This window comes from Eublepharis macularius, chromosome 4 (genome assembly GCF_028583425.1).
Source record: "Eublepharis macularius isolate TG4126 chromosome 4, MPM_Emac_v1.0, whole genome shotgun sequence".
Classification (NCBI taxonomy): domain Eukaryota; kingdom Metazoa; phylum Chordata; class Lepidosauria; order Squamata; family Eublepharidae; genus Eublepharis; species Eublepharis macularius.
This window is the reverse complement of record NC_072793.1, coordinates 28,262,421-28,281,040: the sequence shown is the minus strand read 5'-3', so window position 1 is coordinate 28,281,040 and position 18,620 is coordinate 28,262,421. Positions and strand designations below refer to the sequence as shown.

Sequence of the window (18,620 nt, the reverse complement as noted above, 5' to 3'; positions counted from 1 at the left end):
AACACAGGGAGGATTCAAGTCTAGATGTACACACACACTGTGGAAAGCATTCTCTCTATGCTGTTGTCACAAATGCATCCTTCTCTTGAGGATCAAACTCCAGGGGACAAGCTTTGCCAGTTTAAAGCAAGAGGGGCTGCGCAGACCACTGATTGGCTGGATGGTGTGACATCACAAAAATTTAAAAATGAAAGAGGAGTTAGCTATGTTAGGCTGTAGTTGCAAAATAGTAAAGAGTCCAGTAGCACCTTTAAGTCTAACTGACTTGATTGTAGAGTAAGCTTTCGAGAACCACAGCTCTCTTTGTCAGATGCATCTGACGAAGTGAGCTGTGGTTCTTCAAAGCTTATGCTACAATAAAGTTGATTAGTCTTAAAGGTGCTACTGGACTCTTTACTATTTAAAAATGCAAAATTGCTTTTAAAGAATCAGTCCCCATAAATTTGTTTTACTTGTTTGCTTCATTTACACCCTGCCTTTTTCCTGATGGGGATCCAGAGTGGCTTACATCATTCTCCTCTCCCTCATTTATCCTCACAACAACCCTGTGAGGTAGGTTAGGTTGAGAGAGTATGATTGGCCAAAGGTCATCCAGTGAGCTTCCGAGGCAGAGCAAGGATTGAAATCTGGGTCTCCCAGATCCTAGTCTGATACCTCTACACCATATTGAGTCCTCTTACTGTTTAAATGTATAGATGTATAAATGGTATTTTAAACAAGAAAGAGGGTGGCCAGCCCCATTGAAAGTATGCGTATGAGGCCAAGCTAATGATGAAATCAGTGTTCCATGAAGAGGAGGGCACATGTGCCATCTGCAAAGTCAAAGTAGAAGAAATCTCGGCTTGCCCCACCAAAGCAAAAAAGGGCTGGCTGCTTTGACACTGTAGTGCAGTGGTTAAGTAGTTCGGCTGCGAATCAGCAGTCTACTGGTTCAAATCCCATTACTACCATTAGCTCAGTAGGTGGCCTTGGGTAATCCCCTCCTCTGCGCCCCAGCTCCCCAGCTGTATTGTGAGGATAATAATAACACTAACTTGTTCACCATTCTGAGTGGGGCGCTAATCTGTCTAGAAGAGCAGTATATAAGTGATGATGATGATTATATGCACCCTTGCTTGCAAGTGCCAAGGCTCTCTAAAAAGATCCATGTCCTTTAATCTTAAGAACTAGTCTTAGTTAGTTCCCAATTCCTTTCTGCACATGGATAGGAGCCCCTCTGCTTATTTAGAAGAGAGGGGCATCCCATCCGCCAGCATCCTGCCTAGACAGCAGGGCATTAGCTTTTGTCTTGTGCTCTCTGGCTACATTTTCCTTTCAATATCGTTGCAACTGCACTTGAATAATACACTTTGATAACATGTTTACATTTCAGGGACAGTGTGACATAACATGGTTGGATTCTGCACTATCAGATATCAGACATCATTAAGACAGGCTTAGAGGGCTGGCTTTGTCTCAGATTCTTGCTTTGGTGCCCTTCTTGGGGTCATAAAGAAAGGCCCACCATCCAGTCGCTACCTTAAATGTACCCCATATAAGCACCTGCGCACACCCATTCACAATTCTAGCAACCTAGGGAGGACTTACAGGACTGGAATTAAACATACTCCCCCAAAGGTTTGAGGAAGGCTTTTGTGGGGGCGGGGGGGGCGGTCTTTGGTGGCAGAGGGGGAAGCAGAACACCAAAACATACAATGTCTTTTGCTCTCTTGGAGATGACACAGCATGAAGATATTTACAAGCTTCCTTTCATAACTTTAATCTATTTGCTATTCTGCATGCCATACTATGGGGAAAGGGTCATGTGATAAGCAACAGTGATTAAGAACCATCATGTTCTTTTCTTTTTTAATCCATGGACAGATTACCTTGGCCTTACTTTTTGAATAGGACCATTGAATTGGGTTTTTTTTGCTTTGCTTTGGGGCCAAGCATTTGTAGCATTCCAGTTCTTTGCATTCTGGTTCATATTTTGAAATCCCTCTTCTCCCCCTCCAGGTTTTAATCCAACTGCCCTTAGGGGCACCAACACAGGTGTATGGATTGGTGTGAGTGGGTCAGAAGCTGGTGAAGCGTTTAGCTTAGACCCTGAACATTTGCTAGGGTATAGTATGACCGGCTGTCAACGTGCTATGTTTGCCAACAGAATTTCCTACTTCTTTGACTTCAATGGTAAGTGCAGAGGCTGTAGCCCATTATTTGGAAATACCCGTTTAGTACTCGTAAATTGATCATTTTAGGGCATGTTTTAGTCTCTCAGGTGGAGCTGAGGCTTACAGTGCAATCTTAAGAAGATCTAGAGGAGTTAGCCGTGTTAGTCTGTAGCTCGAAACCGTAGAGTCCAGTAGCACCTTTAAGACTAACCAACTTTATTGTAGCATGAGCTTTCGAGAACAACAGCTCTCTTCATCTGACGAAGAGAGCTGTGGTTCTCGAAAGCTTACGCTACAATAAAGTTGGTTAGTCTTAAAGGTGCTGCTGGACTCTTTACTATCATAAGAAGAGCTACTCCAGGCTAAGTCCATCGAAATCAATGGGATTTGATGGGAGTAACACTTCTTAGAATTGCACTCTTAGTCATAGATCCCCTGCTTTCCATGCTGAAGATCCCTAGGTATCCCTACTTAAAGGATCTCAGGTAATGGGCACCTGGAAAAACCTTATTCTGCCTGAGATCCAGGAGAGGAACGGCTGGACTGGACTAGATGGACCAAGAGTCCAACCCAGTATAAAGGGAGCTATTTATGATAGGATAATATATTCCTTCCACGATAAGACTTTGACATGAATAAGTAGGACCCAGTAGAAGATAATGCAAAGAATGTGAGAGCACTTAGCAAGGAGAATAAATATTCTTCATTCACTTTGAATTGTTAGCAGGAACGGGTTGTATGACAGGTTTTGAGAACCACGGTGGTGGAAAGCACTGTCAAATCACAGCTGACTTATGGTGACCCTGTGGGGTTTTTCAAGGCAAGAGACATTCAGAGGTGGTTTGCCGTTGCCTGCCTCTGCATAGGAACCCTGGACTTCCTTGGTAGTCCCATTCAAGTACTAATTGGGTCCAACCCTGCTTAGCTTCCAAGATCTGACCAGTTCAGGCAAGCCTGGGATATTCAGGTCAGGGATGGAGCCATAGCCTTTGACAAAAGAGTGGGCTCTTTCAGTATATGGACAAAATAGAAAAGAGTCCAGTAGCCCCTTTAAGACCAACCAACTTTACCATAGAATAAGCTTTCAAGAACCACAGCTTTCTTCATCAGATGCATGATGCATCTGATGAAGAGAACTGTGGTTCTCGAAAGCTTATGCTACGGTAAAGTTGGTTGGTCTTAAAGGTGCTACTGGACTCTTTTCTATTTTGCTACTACAGACTAACATGGCTAACTCCTCTAGTATATGGACAGTAAACAAGAATTTTTGGCTGGAGACTCTAAACAAGAATGGTAACGTGAACCTTCTGTGGAAGCAGTTCCAGAGGCTTACCTGTGTTGTAGCAAAATTAAACAGGAGTCCAGTAGCACCTTAAAGACTAACACAGATAATTCCAACATAGTCAGAGCTCACTGAAAGACTAAACTCTGACTCACAAAAGCTTATACTGGAATAAATGTTGTTAGTCTTTAAGGTCTCACTGAACAGCTGTTTAATCGAGTGGTAGCCTTGGCCTCACCTTTCTTGAACTTAGCACATTGAAGAGAGAACAAGGGGCATATTCTGCTAGCAGCATCAAGAAAGCCAGTAGAGCAATTTTTGACTTTTTCCACTGGTGGTTGTCGTTGTTCCCAAAGGACCAAGTATGTCCATTGACACCGCATGTTCTTCTGGCCTCGTCGCTCTGGACAATGCGTACAAAGCCATTTGCAGTGGACAGTGTGAATCGGCCCTTGTAGGGGGTGTCAATCTCTTACTGAAGCCCAGCACTTCGGTGCAATTCATGAAGCTCGGCATGCTCAGTCCTGAAGGTGCTTGCAAGTCTTTTGATGCTTCAGGTAAGCAACTTCTGATGCTTCATGGGGAGCAGACAGCACTTTGTAGTGCTAATGGAGTGGCACTCGGTGAAGCTTAATTTTCCACTTGCCTCTTATTGCTACAGCCAGCTCTTTCACCACCCCATCACATACGTAGGGATCTGTGAACTCTTGAGATAACTATGGGGGAAGGGAGGGGGAAATTTCTGAATATCACCTCTTCCTCTTTTCCACCTGCAGAAATGTCTGCAGAAAACATGGTTAGAACTCCACCCTGTATTCGTAACTACTCTTTGTAGAACTCAGAGAAGACATTGCAATTCTTTCAAGTTTCTTCAGAAACAACTCATTCGTTTGAACTGCATAGCTTGTCTGGAAGAACGTCTTACTTCCAAAGCAAAATTTAATCAAACTAAGCTGGTGGTCATGGATTATTTGGGGGCTTCTTGTTATAATCTTCTATTTCCCTCTCCATAAGGTTACAAACTTAGCCATTGGTAAGGAAGCTAAGAAGACATAGATAGGATTCTCTGAATATAGAAGGTCACGTCACATGGCTTATATGGACAGATGGCATGAAATTTTACACAAAAAAATTACCGGGCAGGTCTGAGAGTGAACGTAGGGCAACTTCAACCTTAAAAAGAAAAATAAGTCAACATTTGTTCTCAAACTGATGCCATTTGTTTCTTACACCCATTTGAATGTGGAGTTATACAAGACAGGTTCTCTCTACCAGGTTAAAGTTATTTGAATAGCTATTTTAATAGTAGGTTTCATTTTGGTGTTGGTAGAAATTTTGGTATGGGTAGAAATCCAACCATGTAAATAAGGTTACCGTCCTTTTTATGATTTTGAATTTCTACAGGGAATGGATATTGCCGCTCAGAAGCTGCTGTCGTTGTTTTCTTGACCAAGAGGTCAATGGCCAAACGGATTTATTCTACCATAGTCAATTCTGGGTGTAACACGGATGGATTTAAGGAGCAAGGTGAGATTTTTGACCCTGGTGGTTGTGAAATTGTGAGGCTTGTCATAGGTGAAGGCAGATGTCGGAGTCGAGTTCCAAAAACAAGCTAGCATTGTGAATTGGCATCTGAACTTGACCAGACATAGTTCTGATGGGCTTCAGGCCCTGCTCTGTAATATCCCCAGTAAATCTCAACACCCCACCCCGCCTCCCAAATCCCTGGAACAGTTCTGCAATTTTAGAATGTTTCCCTGAAATGTTAATAAAAGAGTGGGCATATGGATGTTCGTGCAGCCTTTTTAAAACTTAAAAAAAGAAAAGGACAAGTGGATAGATAGCTTGTCTGACGCATGGAGGTAGGAGGAGGCAGACTGCCACCGCAGCCAGTATTTAATTTATTTATTATTTCTCTGGCAAACCCAGACTGCGAGTGAAGGATACCTGCCAGATCTCTTTTTATGTTATGTCTGTCTTCACTTCGCGTGAGTGCTTTTGTTTTAACCTGAGCCAAGGATTGCTTCAGATGCTCTGATTAAAATGTAAAAGAATGCAAATCCCTCTGTATGAAGCACGGAAGAGTGTCTCGGCGCTTGCTCTGATTTTTCTGAATCCCAGATGCTGTTCAAAGAGCATATGAGATTACGTGGACCGAAGTTGTTCTGCAAATGCTGTTTGTTTGTTTGGTTGCTTGCTTGTTTGTTTACAATGCTAGACGTTTCATATCCAATCTGTGGGAACAAGGTTTAGTTCCCTGCTACAAGAATTAGTGCACAATCTAAACTCTTTGTCTTTCTTGCCTCAGGTGTAACATTCCCCTCCGGATGGATGCAGCAGCAGTTGGTCAGCTCTCTGTACCGAGAATCTGGGATTACACCTGAGGAAGTGGAATACATTGAAGCTCATGGCACAGGCACTAAGGTTTGTTCTCCTGTTCTGCCTTTGGGGGCTCTCTTCCCCTTCTTGTGTCTCAGGTTTCACATTTTTCAATCCCTCCAGCTAAGTTTGGAGGCTTGATTTCCCATCTGAATCTTTTGCTGGAGGCTGGGTTGCTTCAGCCCTTGCACCCTGCCCTGTGATTCACCAAACAGGTTTTAGAAACTTGGGACTGCATCTTAGTTCACTGCATCACCTTCCTCCGTGTGATCGTGTATGTGGGTGCGGGAAACGTGAGCTGTACATTTATGGAGTTATCAGCCATTTTGCTGATAGCATCTGCACTTTTTCTAGCAGCCATGATCCTAGAGATAAGAGCTGGCTCCCCACATGAGTCACACTTCTATTTTCCTTCATGTAGTCATGTATTTATTTTTTATTATTTTTATTTGCTTCATTTATACCCCACCTTTCTCACCATTGGAGACCCAATGCAGCTCATATTGTTTGGCTGTCCTCTATTTTATCCTCACAACAACCCTGTGAGGTGGGTTAGGCTGAGAATGTGTGATTAGCCCAAGATTAACCAGCAGGTTGGGGAATAGAGCCTGAATCTCCCAGATCCTAGACCAACGCTCTAATCACTACACAACACTGACACCTTATCTGCTTATACAATTGTGTGAAGGAATTTCACTGTGTGGACCTGCTATAAGTGATTCTGAAATGTAGCCAGCAGCTCTTAATGTCTTCCTGTTGACTCTTATTAGGTTGGGGATCCTCAAGAAGTCAATGGCATTGTCAGTGTTTTTTGCCAGTCAGATCGAGAGCCACTGCTGATTGGATCAACTAAATCTAACATGGGTCATCCAGAACCTGCCTCTGGGCTTGCTGCTTTAGCAAAGGTAATGACGGAGTAGATGTCTGTTTCATCACACATGACCCTGCTGTGGGTACGACACACAGACCAGGAAGCAACTGTGACTTCAAAATTATAGCTAAATAAAGTAACACCTATTCCTGTGAGCAGTGGTAGCTGCAGCTGAACCTCACAGCCTGCGCAGGCAGGAGACAAGTGAATGACTGTTGGCTGCCGGATGAGAAACGAAAGTCATGGGTTCTACCCACCCTCTGATTGTATTTGGTGGAGGAAGAGCTGCCACCAGAACCAGCATTGCAACGCCATGGAGAGGAGGGGGCCCAGCTCCTAGAGGCTGGATCTCCTGCTACTACCACCTTCACTGCAAAAGGGAGGGAAGGTTGTTGCTCCTTGATGCCTCTGCCGACAGGGCCTTTCACTTGGCTGCTCACACAAGTGAGCAAACAGTCAGCAGTGCAAAACAGCCACAGTCCCAGCTCCCCCACCCCCACCCCAGCAGTGGTAGTTGCTGCTGCTCCTAGCAGCCTTCACTGCTCAGCCAAGTATAGCAGTGACTTCTGCCTTCCCTCTGCCTTCTGTCTGGATGAGGGAGAAGCGAAGAGGAGGGAGCCTTTGTAAGAGGTTTTAGAATTATGCCGAGGGGGAGAGGGGGCAGATATTCCCAGAGGGGGTAGCCCTGCTGCCCAAAGAGAGAAAGAGAGAGAAGGGATGGACAGTGGCTGCTGAACAAGAACAAGTCAGGGTTTGGCAGAGAGCATAGGAGCCAAACTACACAAAGTGTCAGACACGTGTTCTTCATGTGTTGTGTCCCACAATGTTCCCTGGGTAGTGTAGTCTTAGGCAATATCACTCTGATTTGATGAATGGGGGGAGTTATTAGTGGGTTAGCAGGTGTGAAGTTTTCTGGATCCTCTTAAGAGATTAGGGTTGAATAGTATTAGTGAGAGTAGGAACAGGCTAAGGATTATAGCTCCCAAGAGATCTTTGTAAGAGAAGTAGGGGTGGAAGGGAATTTTGTGTTTGAGTTTAGGCCTGTGGGATTGTTGGAGCCCATTTCGTGGAGGAACAGGAGGCGGAGTCCAGCTACGGCGGAAATAATGAATGGTAGTATGAAGTGAAAGGTGCAGAATTGCATCGAATTGCTGTTCTTTGTAAGACTACACTACCCAGGGAACCTTGCGGGACCCAACATGTGCTCGGGCGTCTTGTGTAGTTGCTGACTTATGATGCTTGTCTTGCTCTGGTTAAAGCATTTTGCTCTTTCTGATATGCAATATGTGAATAGAGCACAATGTTTTAAAAAAGAAAAGGACTAGAAATTACAAGAATAGGAAGAATAAGTAGAAGGGAAGAATATGTATAACAGACTGGATCACTGCATGTCCTCCTGTCACTCCTGAAGTATCCTGTGTCGTAACAATTGTTTCAGCTGGTGACACTGTAAACTTTAGCAGAGTCAGAGCCACAATTTTGCAAATGGGGTCAGAATTCTTATACCAAATCCCCAATTGGGTTACTTAATCATAGATTCTCTATAGATATCTTCCTACTTATTTCTTGTGAAGTAACTTAATTTTGAATGATGAAAGACATTACGCAAGAAGAGCAGAATAGTTAGGAAACACATTCCACATTATATATGATTAGAGAAAATTGTAAAAGTTGGCCTTCTTCAAAGTCCTGATGACCTCTGCTTTTATTCAAAATTGAGCTATTTCCTAACCCTTCGGGCTGCTGCAAAAATTATGCAAATGACATCAGTTGGGAAAGTATTCTTAGCTTAAATGTTTATGTTCTTTCCCCCCCCCTAAGGTTGTTCTCTCTTTAGAACATGGAGTGTGGGCACCAAACATTCACTACAATGCCCCAAATCCGGATATTCCTGCCTTACAAGATGGACGTATTGAAGTAGTTACTAAGCCGACGCCAGTAAAAGGTCTCTATGCTGGAATCAATTCTTTTGGCTTTGGTGGCTCAAATGCCCATATCATCTTGAGCCCCAACAAGAAGAAATCTCCCCCTCTGGAAACTTATAATTTGCCACGATTGGTTCAATTTTGTGGAAGGACTGAAGAAGCAGTGGAAAGATTAATAGAACAGAGCACAAAACAACAGCAGCACGCCACATTTCTGAGCATGCTCAATGATATCTCTGGAATACCTGTGTCATCCATGCCTTATAGGGGCTACGCTTTGATTGGCAGTGAGAGTGATGTGAAGGAGATTCAAATGGCTCAGTCCACCGGAAGGCCTCTGTGGTACATCTGCTCAGGTAATTACATCCGAATTTGAAACAGATCTTTGATTTCCTGTATGAGACTCAACATTTGAGTTCAGACGTGTCCTAGCTTCCCTAGGTTTTATGACATCTCATTAAGTCTTTTTGTTTCATGCAATTTTGAGTCTGTGTAAGTTAAATTTTATTATAATCCAGGGGTGGCCGAACTGTGACTCAGGAGCCACATATGGCTCTTCTAGACATATTGTGTGGCTCCCGGAGGTTTCTGAGTATCGCTGTGGCCATACATTTTATTTTAGTCTATAGTTTATTTCCCTCCCTCCCTCCCTTTCCTCCTTTCTTTCCATGTCTTTCCCTCCCTTTTCCTTTTTTCCTTCCTTCTCCTTTCCATGGCTTTCATGTTTTCAATAAAAATGTTGGGGTTGCCAGGTCTGACTCAAAAAATATCTGGGGACTTTGAGGGTGAAGCCTAGCAAGGATGTGATGTCGCTTTTGTGATGTCACTTCCCAGTCAAGGGTCAGGTGATGGCTCTTCCCAAGCTCCACCCCTTCCGATGATGTCACTTCCAGCATACTGCACCAGAAACCCACCCCTTTCGGGACACTCCCTCAAACCCACTTCCTCATCTCCAGTCACTTGAGTGCACCATATCTTGCGGCTCTCAAACATCTGACGTTTATTCTATGTGGCTCTTACATTAAGCAAGTTTGGCCACCCCTGTTATAGTCACTTTCATACGACATGCATATGCTGCTAAGAGTGTGAGGTAATAATTCTCAGTAGCTGGAGGAGTTCCATGTCTCCTAGATCTGAATTTTGAATGCCACTTCTCCCAATTCAGTCAAATATGTGTCTTCATCTTCTACTCGTGACAGTAGCACTAAAGGGGTTTGCATTGCTTGCTGAATCCCACAGGCATGGGCACACAGTGGAAAGGAATGGGCCTCAGCCTGATGAAGCTTGATCTCTTCCGCCAGTCCATCTTGCGTTCCGATGAGGCTTTGAAAGACACGGGCCTGAAGGTGTCTGACCTGCTCCTGGATGCTGATGAGAACACTTTTAACGAAACCGTCAATGCGTTTGTTGGACTTGCTGCTATTCAGGTAAAAATGAAGGATGAGTGTTTCTCCCTGTTTTGATTCCTGTGAAGAAGTTTGAGGAGTGATGTCTCTCTTGACTCGTAATCAGCTAAATCATTGTTCATAATGTGTGTCTGTTATGTGCTGTCAAATTGCTTCTGACTTATGGTAACCCTATGAATGAAAGAACCTCCAAAATGTCCTATAAAGAACAGACTTGCTCAGATCTTGCAAACTGGAGGATGTAGCTTCCTTTATTGAATCATTTCAGGTATTCTTTTTTTCCTACTGCCCAACTTTTCCTAGCATTTTTGACTTTTCCAGAGAGTCTTATCTTCTCATGATGTGACCAGTATGATAACCTCAGTTACGACATTTTAGCTTCTAGAGACAATTCAGGTTTGATTTTATCTAGAACCCATTTATTTTCAAATGAAGCAATTTTTTCCCTCTCAGTTTTCTTCCAGTTTGGTGTAGTGGTTAAGAGCGGCAGGACTTTAATCTGGAGAGCCAGGTTTGAGTCCCCACTCCTCCACTTGAAGCCAGCTGGGTGACTTATGGTCAGTCACAGCTCTTTCAGAGTCCCTCAGCCCCACCTACCTCACAGGTGATTGTTGTGAGAATAATAATAACACACTTTGAAAACGGCTCTGAGTGGGCGTTAAGTTGTCTTGAAGGGTAGTATATAAATCAAATATTATTATTCACTGTCCAGTTTTCACATCCATACATCATAATGGGAAAGACTGTAGTGTGGATTTTCTTGATCGTGGCCCCCAGAGATACATCCTTAGCCTTAAGGGTCTTTTTTAGTTCCCTCATAGCTGCTCTTCCAAGTCTCAGTCATCTTCTGATTTCTTGGTCGCAGTCTCTCTTTTGGTAGATGATTGAGCCAAAGAATAGAAAATCTTTAACAATTTCAATTTCTTCATTGTTCACAGTACACAGGTTAAATTAGAACCAATACAGGTTGGAATGGAGACTGAAGTGTAATATTGTTTCAGAACAAGAAAAGGGCATGTTTCTGTTAGTGTATAGTATGGGCCTGTGGTGTAGCTTCAGGTAGTTCTGACACTGCAAGCCTCCTGCCAAGCTGTCAAAAGTAATAATATAGGATCTTCCATTTCAACAGGAGGCATTCAGTGAGAAGTTGATGGGCAGAAGAAGTATGAATAGAAGTGGGTGATAAAATATTTGGGGAAAAAACAGAGTTGAGAGCAAGATGGGTTGGTGCTAATAGGAATCTCCATTATTACGTTAAGTGTTCTTTCAGGAGACATCTGTTCATGCTGTGAAGACACCAGCAAAAACAGAATAATACAAGCTACTCCACATAATGTAAACTAAGCAAGACATTTTCTGCTCTCCAGATTGCACAGATAGACCTGTTAAAGGTCATGGGTTTGCAGCCTGATGGAATTGTTGGCCACTCGGTTGGAGAACTTGCATGCGGCTATGCAGACAACTCCTTAAGTCATGAGGAGGCCATTCTTGCAGCCTACTGGAGAGGAAGGTGCATCAAAGAGGCCAAATTACCGCCAGGTGGCATGGCTGCTGTTGGTAAGTAGCAAGAAGCCCTCCTTTATCCCTTTTGCTTTCTCTCTCTTTTGTCTCAGTTTCTTACTATATTATTAAATACTAGCAACAGAGCCCGTTTAAAAAAAAAAACGAGCCCTAGAAAATGGCATGGCCTCCAGAGGGGCAGGCCGGCTCACCTGGCCTTCCTGCCGCTGCGCTGGCCTCTGGAGGAGTGGGCTGGCTCACCTGATCTTCCCACTGCCACAGCGCCCTCTGGAGGCCGTATTGGCCATGACACACTTTTTATCTTGGCACTTCTGCTCAGGCACACCAGGATAAAATGTGTATTGTCAGCAACACAGTTTGCCTTTTATGTTAAAGGATTTAATCAACAGTACTCCCATCCATTTATCTAACGTGGTATGGAGCAAGTATAAAGTAATTAAAACTTCATGAAAATTCAGGAAAAAATCCAAGTGGGGCCAGTAAACTTTGAGTACAGGGCACAGTGTAAGTACTGTGATATATCATTAGTCAGCCCTCAAAGAAAGAACTTTTTTCTGTGGTCCAATTATATGATGCTTGAAAGCAGCCAAGCCGGCCATTGTGGCACAATCCCATGTGGGTTATTACTCCTAAACCTTTAAAAGTTACACGCGTATCCACCCACACCTACTTGCAAAGTCTGTTCATGTTTTCTCTGGTGCTGGTCCTTTTTATGCATAATAAAATCAGCTCATGGATTGCTATATTAATTTTTAATTTAATTTATTACATTTATATTTCACCCTCCCCGCTTTCGCGGGCTCAGGGCGGATAACAAAAATACAAATGTTAATACCATTAAAACACTATATCTAATCATTAAAATTACAGCTATGTATATAAATGTCATATATTTATATACAAATAGATAAAAGCAGCACATAATTGAGATTTGATGTTCCATACAGCGGTTTTTCCAGAGCAACTATGTACAGTATCAAGTGTGAACATTAATAATAACATCTGCATCCGCATAGGAGGGCATATGGTTTGATCCTCCCCTCCACAGAGTGGGGGGGAGCACCGCCCAGCGTCAGCCATATGCCTGGTGGAATAGCTCCGTCTTACAGGCCCGGCGAAATACTAACAAATCTTGCCGGGCCCTGGTCTCACAAGCCAGAGCATTCCACCAGGCCGGGGCCAGGACCGAAAAGGCCAGGCCCTGGGCAGGACCGAAAAGGCCCTGGCCCTGGTCAACGCCAGGCAGGCTTCCCTAGGGCCAGGGACCCTTAAAAGATGCTTCCTGCCTGACCAAAGAGTCAGGCACAAAAGATAGTGCCTAATAATAAATTGTCCTTTTTACTACTCAAATTATAGAAAATATTAGCACATAATACAAACAAATGTTATGGCTCTCTAGTTCTAGCCATATCCTTTGAGAGTGATTGTGTAGGTTCTCTTAGAAACTTATTGGAAACCTTTGAAAAACACAAACTGTGGAATACATTTGGGAAATTGAGAATATGGCTAGTGGTGCACTTTAGTGATGAGATATTGCTTTTATGAGGCATTGATTGGTACAAGTGACAGACCTGGGTCTAGAGTGTCAGACTTCAAATGTTGACTGGGCCATCAATTTTCTCTCTGGCCTAATTGCAAATTGGTTCCCCATCAATGAAATAAGAGTCAGAGTGGCTCTATTATGAGAGTGGTTGAGGTGTAAAACATTTTGCATGTTACAAATAATTATATGTTGGTTTCAACATGCGCATGCCTTCCATAAGTGGAATGGTGCTTCCGCTTGCCTGTGAGGAGCAATTTCCCTCTTTCCCACTGCAGCTCCCTATGCCACATCCTCACATTAATCAGGGGGGGCTCCAGATTTATTCTTTATTATATTTTATTATTTCATATTTATATCCCGCCCTCCCTGCTAGCGGGCTCAGGGCAGCTAACAACCTTTAAAAACAATTTAAAAACATTACATCTATATCAATATTAAAACACAATTTAAATAGCGATATTTTGTATTGTGCGGCGGCAGCATCAGGAAGACTTATAATATTTTTCATGCATACTGTGGTGGACAGTTTTTCACAGGGGGTGGGTTAAATTCCCCCCCACACACAGATTCTAGAGCAAGTTTCCTTCCCCCCCTCCCCAGATTCTAGAGCAAGTTTTTTTGGGGAGGGAGGCTTTGACGAAAAGGAAGAGGCAGCAACAATCTGTTCTGTGAATAGAGCGATTCCCCAGATCTTGGGGACTGAAGCAGCATTTATTCAAGCACTTCCTTGGATCAGGTTATTTTTGCACATGACATATGACAGAAAGCAAAGACATCACAGACAGTAGTCAAAAGCGATTTGAAAGAGCATCACTTGCCATGATGTCCACATATATACATTTCTTTTGTCCTCCAGCCAAACAGGCTTTGTGTGTTTTTGAAACAAGACCAAAACGTATGCCTCTCTTCATCACAGGTCTAACATGGGAGGAATGCAAGCGCAAGTGTCCTGCAGGAGTGGTGCCTGCTTGTCACAACTCTGAAGACACTGTGACTGTTTCAGGGCCTCAGGTGAGAACACAGTGGAAAGCATTTCCCACTGCTAAATAACAGTGCATCGTCACCAGAACTTAATATATGGGTCAAATCTTAGTAGCTCAAGAAATGAAGTCTGACGAGATTCTAATCTGACTCATGAGAGGAAACCAGTCTGAATATGGATAGCTGCTGAAGAAATGAAGGCTAGCGGTAAAGTAGCATGAGAGCTAGTAATTCCAAACAAGATGGGGGGGGGGGTTGTTCCCCTGGCTTCCAGCATTTACTTTGTCCATTCTTTTCCAACAGAACTGGAGGTGAACAGGAAGAGTTCTATGTTTCTTGTCCCTAACCTGGATGTCAGATATTCTATGATAACCCTGATTTCTCACTGGCCACCCGTTAATTCTGTCCCTCCTCTTTCAAGCTTTTCTCTCCTCCACAGATCTGCTTAGGTTTCTGCTTGGTGGTTAGATACATTAGAGAGAAATCCTTTCAAAGGGGCATTGGAAATAGAGGAACCATTTGGTCTGAAAGAGAGAGACAGCGCAAGTTATATGAATGAGGCTGGCAATAATTGTTAGGCTTTCCATGGCTGCAAATCAGCGGCTATATGTGTGGGGAGGCAGACTGGAGCATCGTCAGCTCCTGGGAGAGGAGAGAAGTTGAGAACGGCTGCTTCTCTTATACACTGCACATTCTTAAGTGGTTGTTTCCATCTCCTCCATAGCTGCAGCAATACCTGTGTCCTTGTTTGAAAAGAGAGCAGAAAGAATAGAAACAGTGCATGTGCCTGGGAAGAATTAGGGGTCGGAACACCTTTCTTATAAGGAAAAACTGAAGAGTCTGGGATTTTTCACTTTAGAAAAGAGATGACAAAGGAGTAGGGGGGAACATTTTTATAAAATTATGCATAGGGTAGAGAGTGTGGACAGAGAGAACTTTTTCTCCCTTTCCCAAAATACTGTAGCTCAAGGGCATCCAATGAAATTGATGGGTGGTAGATTCAGGATGTACACTAGGAAATACGTCTTTACTCAACCAGTAATTAAAATGTAGAATTCACTGCCAGAGAATGTAGTGATGGCCACAAGCATCAGCAGCTTTAAAAATGGGATTAGAGGCTAGATCTATCAGTGGTTACTTCTAGCCACAGTACCTAAAGGGAACCTCCAAATTCAGAGGCAGTGAACCTCCTGAATAACAGTACCAGGCAACAATATCAGGAGAAGAATTTGGCCTCTATGCCCTGTGGTTGAACCCTCCAGAGTAACTAGTTGGCCACCGTATGAGACAGGATGCTGGACTAGAGTCTGATCCGGCAGGACTCTTCTTACGTTCCCGTGTCAGTGCTCCTGCCTCTAGAGGAAGCATTGCTGCCTGGTCTTGCTTGAATCCAAATTCCATAGAACAAAAGGAAGCTCCCTTAGCAACAACCTGAGTAATCAAAGTGGAATAACAATATATGCATATCAAATCACATAAACAAACAACGTGCAATAAACAGCACGGCCACTTAAGAGAGGTGTGACAGACTGCCGCTGAAGTTTGTAACAGCGGCAGCAGTGAGATGTTTGGTGAGGAGGTCTGTTGTGGCCCCGGATGCAGTCTGGAAACAAGCATTGTTGATGACCGGTTCCTTGTCGGGTCTCGGTCCTGCAGAGTGTTCCATCTCCTTGTTCCACCTGTTGAAAGAAAATGAGAAGAGTACATCTGTCTTAAGAACTTACCTTGAACAGGAACGAGGGGTCCTCAGGGCTTCTCTGGTTTGCTGTCTTATGTTTCATCTCTGCTTTGAACTCTGATATGAACTTGATTGCACCATTGGATATTTCTGTATTGGCCGATTTTGAACTGTTTATTGCACATTGTTTATGTGATTTGATATGCTTATAACAGTATTGTTATTTATTCATTGCACTGCGCCACTTTAATACACTAGAATTTCAGAACCCGACTGACTGTATCCCTTAGTTGTGGGTTTCCACTTTGATTACTTTGAATCCAAATTCCAGGCTGAACGTTGCACACCCTTGCAGTAGGGTTAGGGAAAAGAACTAGTGCATCCTGGAGGTTGGCACATCAAAGTGCACCAACCCCTCTCCGCGTTCATGCATCACCACAAGCACTATACAACGAAGTTTGTACATACACAAGCAGAATGTGATCGCAGTTTGCTGGGACATCCAAATAAGGCAGATGATGCAAGAAAATTCTCTTTTGACAGATTAGGCTGATATATGGGCCAAGCTACAAGTGACGCCTGACACAGGTTGGACACTTGTCAGCTTCTCTCAAGTTTTGATGGGAAATGTAGGTGTCCTGGTTTTACAGCTTGGCTCTGCATTACAGCTGCAAGACCAGGATGCCTACATTTCCCATCAAAACTTGAGGGAAGCTGACAAGTGTCCAACCTGTGTCAGGAGTCACTTGTAGTTTGGCCCAAAGTGGATGTTATTGGCCACGCTCAGAAATGTAGGGTCATCCACATCTGGTAATAGGAATTATGATTATTTCATAAACAGCAGAACCCAGATTGTAGCGGATCACTTCAGTGCACCGTGCCATCACAACACCAATTCACAGTCATTTTTCTCCTTTTTGTTAGGACGCTGTATCTGAATTTGTTTCCAAACTGAAAGCAGAAGGTGTGTTTGCTAAAGAGGTCCTCAGTGCTGGAGTCGCTTTCCACTCGTACTACATGGCATCCATTGCACCGGTGCTGCTTAGTGCCCTGAAGAAGGTAACGTTCCTCCTGACCGAAGTTTTAATGGGAGAAACGTCTGTTTAATTTTTCTGAACAAAGTTAGAAGAAGCTGAGTCCAGCATCAGGACGGACTGGAGACTCTTTTCTATAAGCAGCCGCAGTCAGACCAGCCTAGTAGTTTTCAAAATATTTATGTTTGCCAATGGTTTACATAAAACTAAGCCCACTTGAAACCAACTGCCCCCAGAGAGGCTCACCTTGCCCCAACCAGAGCCAGGGCCATTTCGGTTTGGGGGCCTCCAGCCTGGTGGAACTCTCTGTCTGCTGAGACTCAGGCCCGGAAAGATTTGTCATCTTTTTGCCGGGCCCGTAAGACAGAGATGTTCCACCAGGCACGTGGTTGAAGTTGTGGCTTGGACGAGTCTTCCTGCCAGTTTCCTGTTGTGGGGGGGGGTTACTGTGCCCCCCCTGCCCAGCCCTCGTCACCAGTTGATTATCCTTCTCCATCCTCCATCCCTATGGGATGCTTGGTTAGGGCTGGGCAATGTGGATTTGCCGTCAAGAGATGTTCATCGATCTGTATATTCTTCTTTATGGTTTTAAATGTGATTTTATCCATGGTTGGTATCTGCTCTGAGCCCGTGCGAGCGAGGAGAGTGGAATATTATTATTATTATTATTATTATTATTATTATTATTATTATTTGTATCCAAGTGAATGTGCTTCAAGTTGAAGTCCAAAAGTACCTGCTGCCTGATCCAAGTGTCTTGCACTGCCTTACTCTATGAGATCTCGGCCAGTAAAGTTATGAAGGAAATGAAGCATCTCTGAACTTTAACGCCTTACTGTTTCCTGACCACGTCTCCTTTCTTCCCCCTCCCCCTTTTCTTTAAGGTTATTCCAAATCCCAAACCTCGTTCATCCCGCTGGATTAGCACCTCCATCCCTGAATCTCAGTGGCCAAGTGCCCTGGCTCAGAACTCCTCCGCTGAGTACCACGTAAATAACCTTGTGAGCCCCGTCTTGTTCCAGGAGGGTCTGAAACACATCCCGGACAATGCAGTCGTCGTGGAGATTGCACCACATGCCCTCCTACAGGTATGGCCCTGCCAATCGCTAACAGGCTGAAGTTAGAGAGTAGAACGCCAGGACAATACTGCTGTTTTTTTCTTGCACCAGCTTCCTTTTCTCTCCCTGTTTTATCAATTTGTTTAATTGGTGTTCCTCAGTTAGGGTGGCCAGGCCATACCTGGCAGCCAGTAGAAGGTTTGGGAGGGGGGGCAGGGACATAGGGATAGAGTTTCCGGCAGTTCCTGGAGCCATCCTCCGTCACTCCTGGGTTTTCCCCAGAAGTGACATAGCAATGCAGCTGGGGTCAGCATTTTTCAATTATTTTTTTCTCTCCTGCTGCTGCTCAGACCACCAGCAGGCAACTACAGCTACCAGCAGGACGTCTCCCACCCTAGTGAGAGTCCTGCCAGTTCTATACTCCATGCAACTTTCCTTCACACACTTAGTAATCTGAACACACCCGTTGCTGTGCATGTACCACGTCCCTAAGCTTTGTAAGTTGGGGCAGGACTCATGATGGAGAAACAACAATCAGGTGAACAAATAAATATAATGTGTGGGAAGAGAGTGGCAGGGAGGAGAAACCGAAGCAGTGACTCCTTCGGTCTTGATCTTATCAGGTGTCATTAAATAACACGGGGTCAGTCTGGGAGATTTCCTGTGGTTTGGCAGGAAGTGGTGGGTTGATGGATCCATAGTTTAGGGAGTTACAACATTGACCCTCATCAGCTACTTCATTGCTAAATATACGTGTCTATGGGCTAATTTGTTTAGGAACTATATGCT

General features: G+C 43.9%; 1 protein-coding gene across 1 annotated transcript in view; it reads left to right on the top strand.

Moving 5' to 3' along the window:
* Positions 1 to 18,620, top strand: part of FASN (fatty acid synthase) — a 75,403-nt gene that overhangs the window by 16,954 nt on the left and 39,829 nt on the right. Inside the window, exons 4-14 of the mRNA XM_054975931.1 lie at positions 1,999 to 2,172; positions 3,792 to 3,992; positions 4,840 to 4,962; positions 5,744 to 5,859; positions 6,585 to 6,719; positions 8,507 to 8,966; positions 9,850 to 10,037; positions 11,384 to 11,573; positions 13,997 to 14,091; positions 16,664 to 16,798; positions 17,658 to 17,861. Of these exons, the coding sequence (XP_054831906.1) occupies positions 1,999 to 2,172; positions 3,792 to 3,992; positions 4,840 to 4,962; positions 5,744 to 5,859; positions 6,585 to 6,719; positions 8,507 to 8,966; positions 9,850 to 10,037; positions 11,384 to 11,573; positions 13,997 to 14,091; positions 16,664 to 16,798; positions 17,658 to 17,861 (2,021 nt within the window). The remainder of the gene's footprint in view (positions 1 to 1,998; positions 2,173 to 3,791; positions 3,993 to 4,839; positions 4,963 to 5,743; positions 5,860 to 6,584; positions 6,720 to 8,506; positions 8,967 to 9,849; positions 10,038 to 11,383; positions 11,574 to 13,996; positions 14,092 to 16,663; positions 16,799 to 17,657; positions 17,862 to 18,620) is intronic.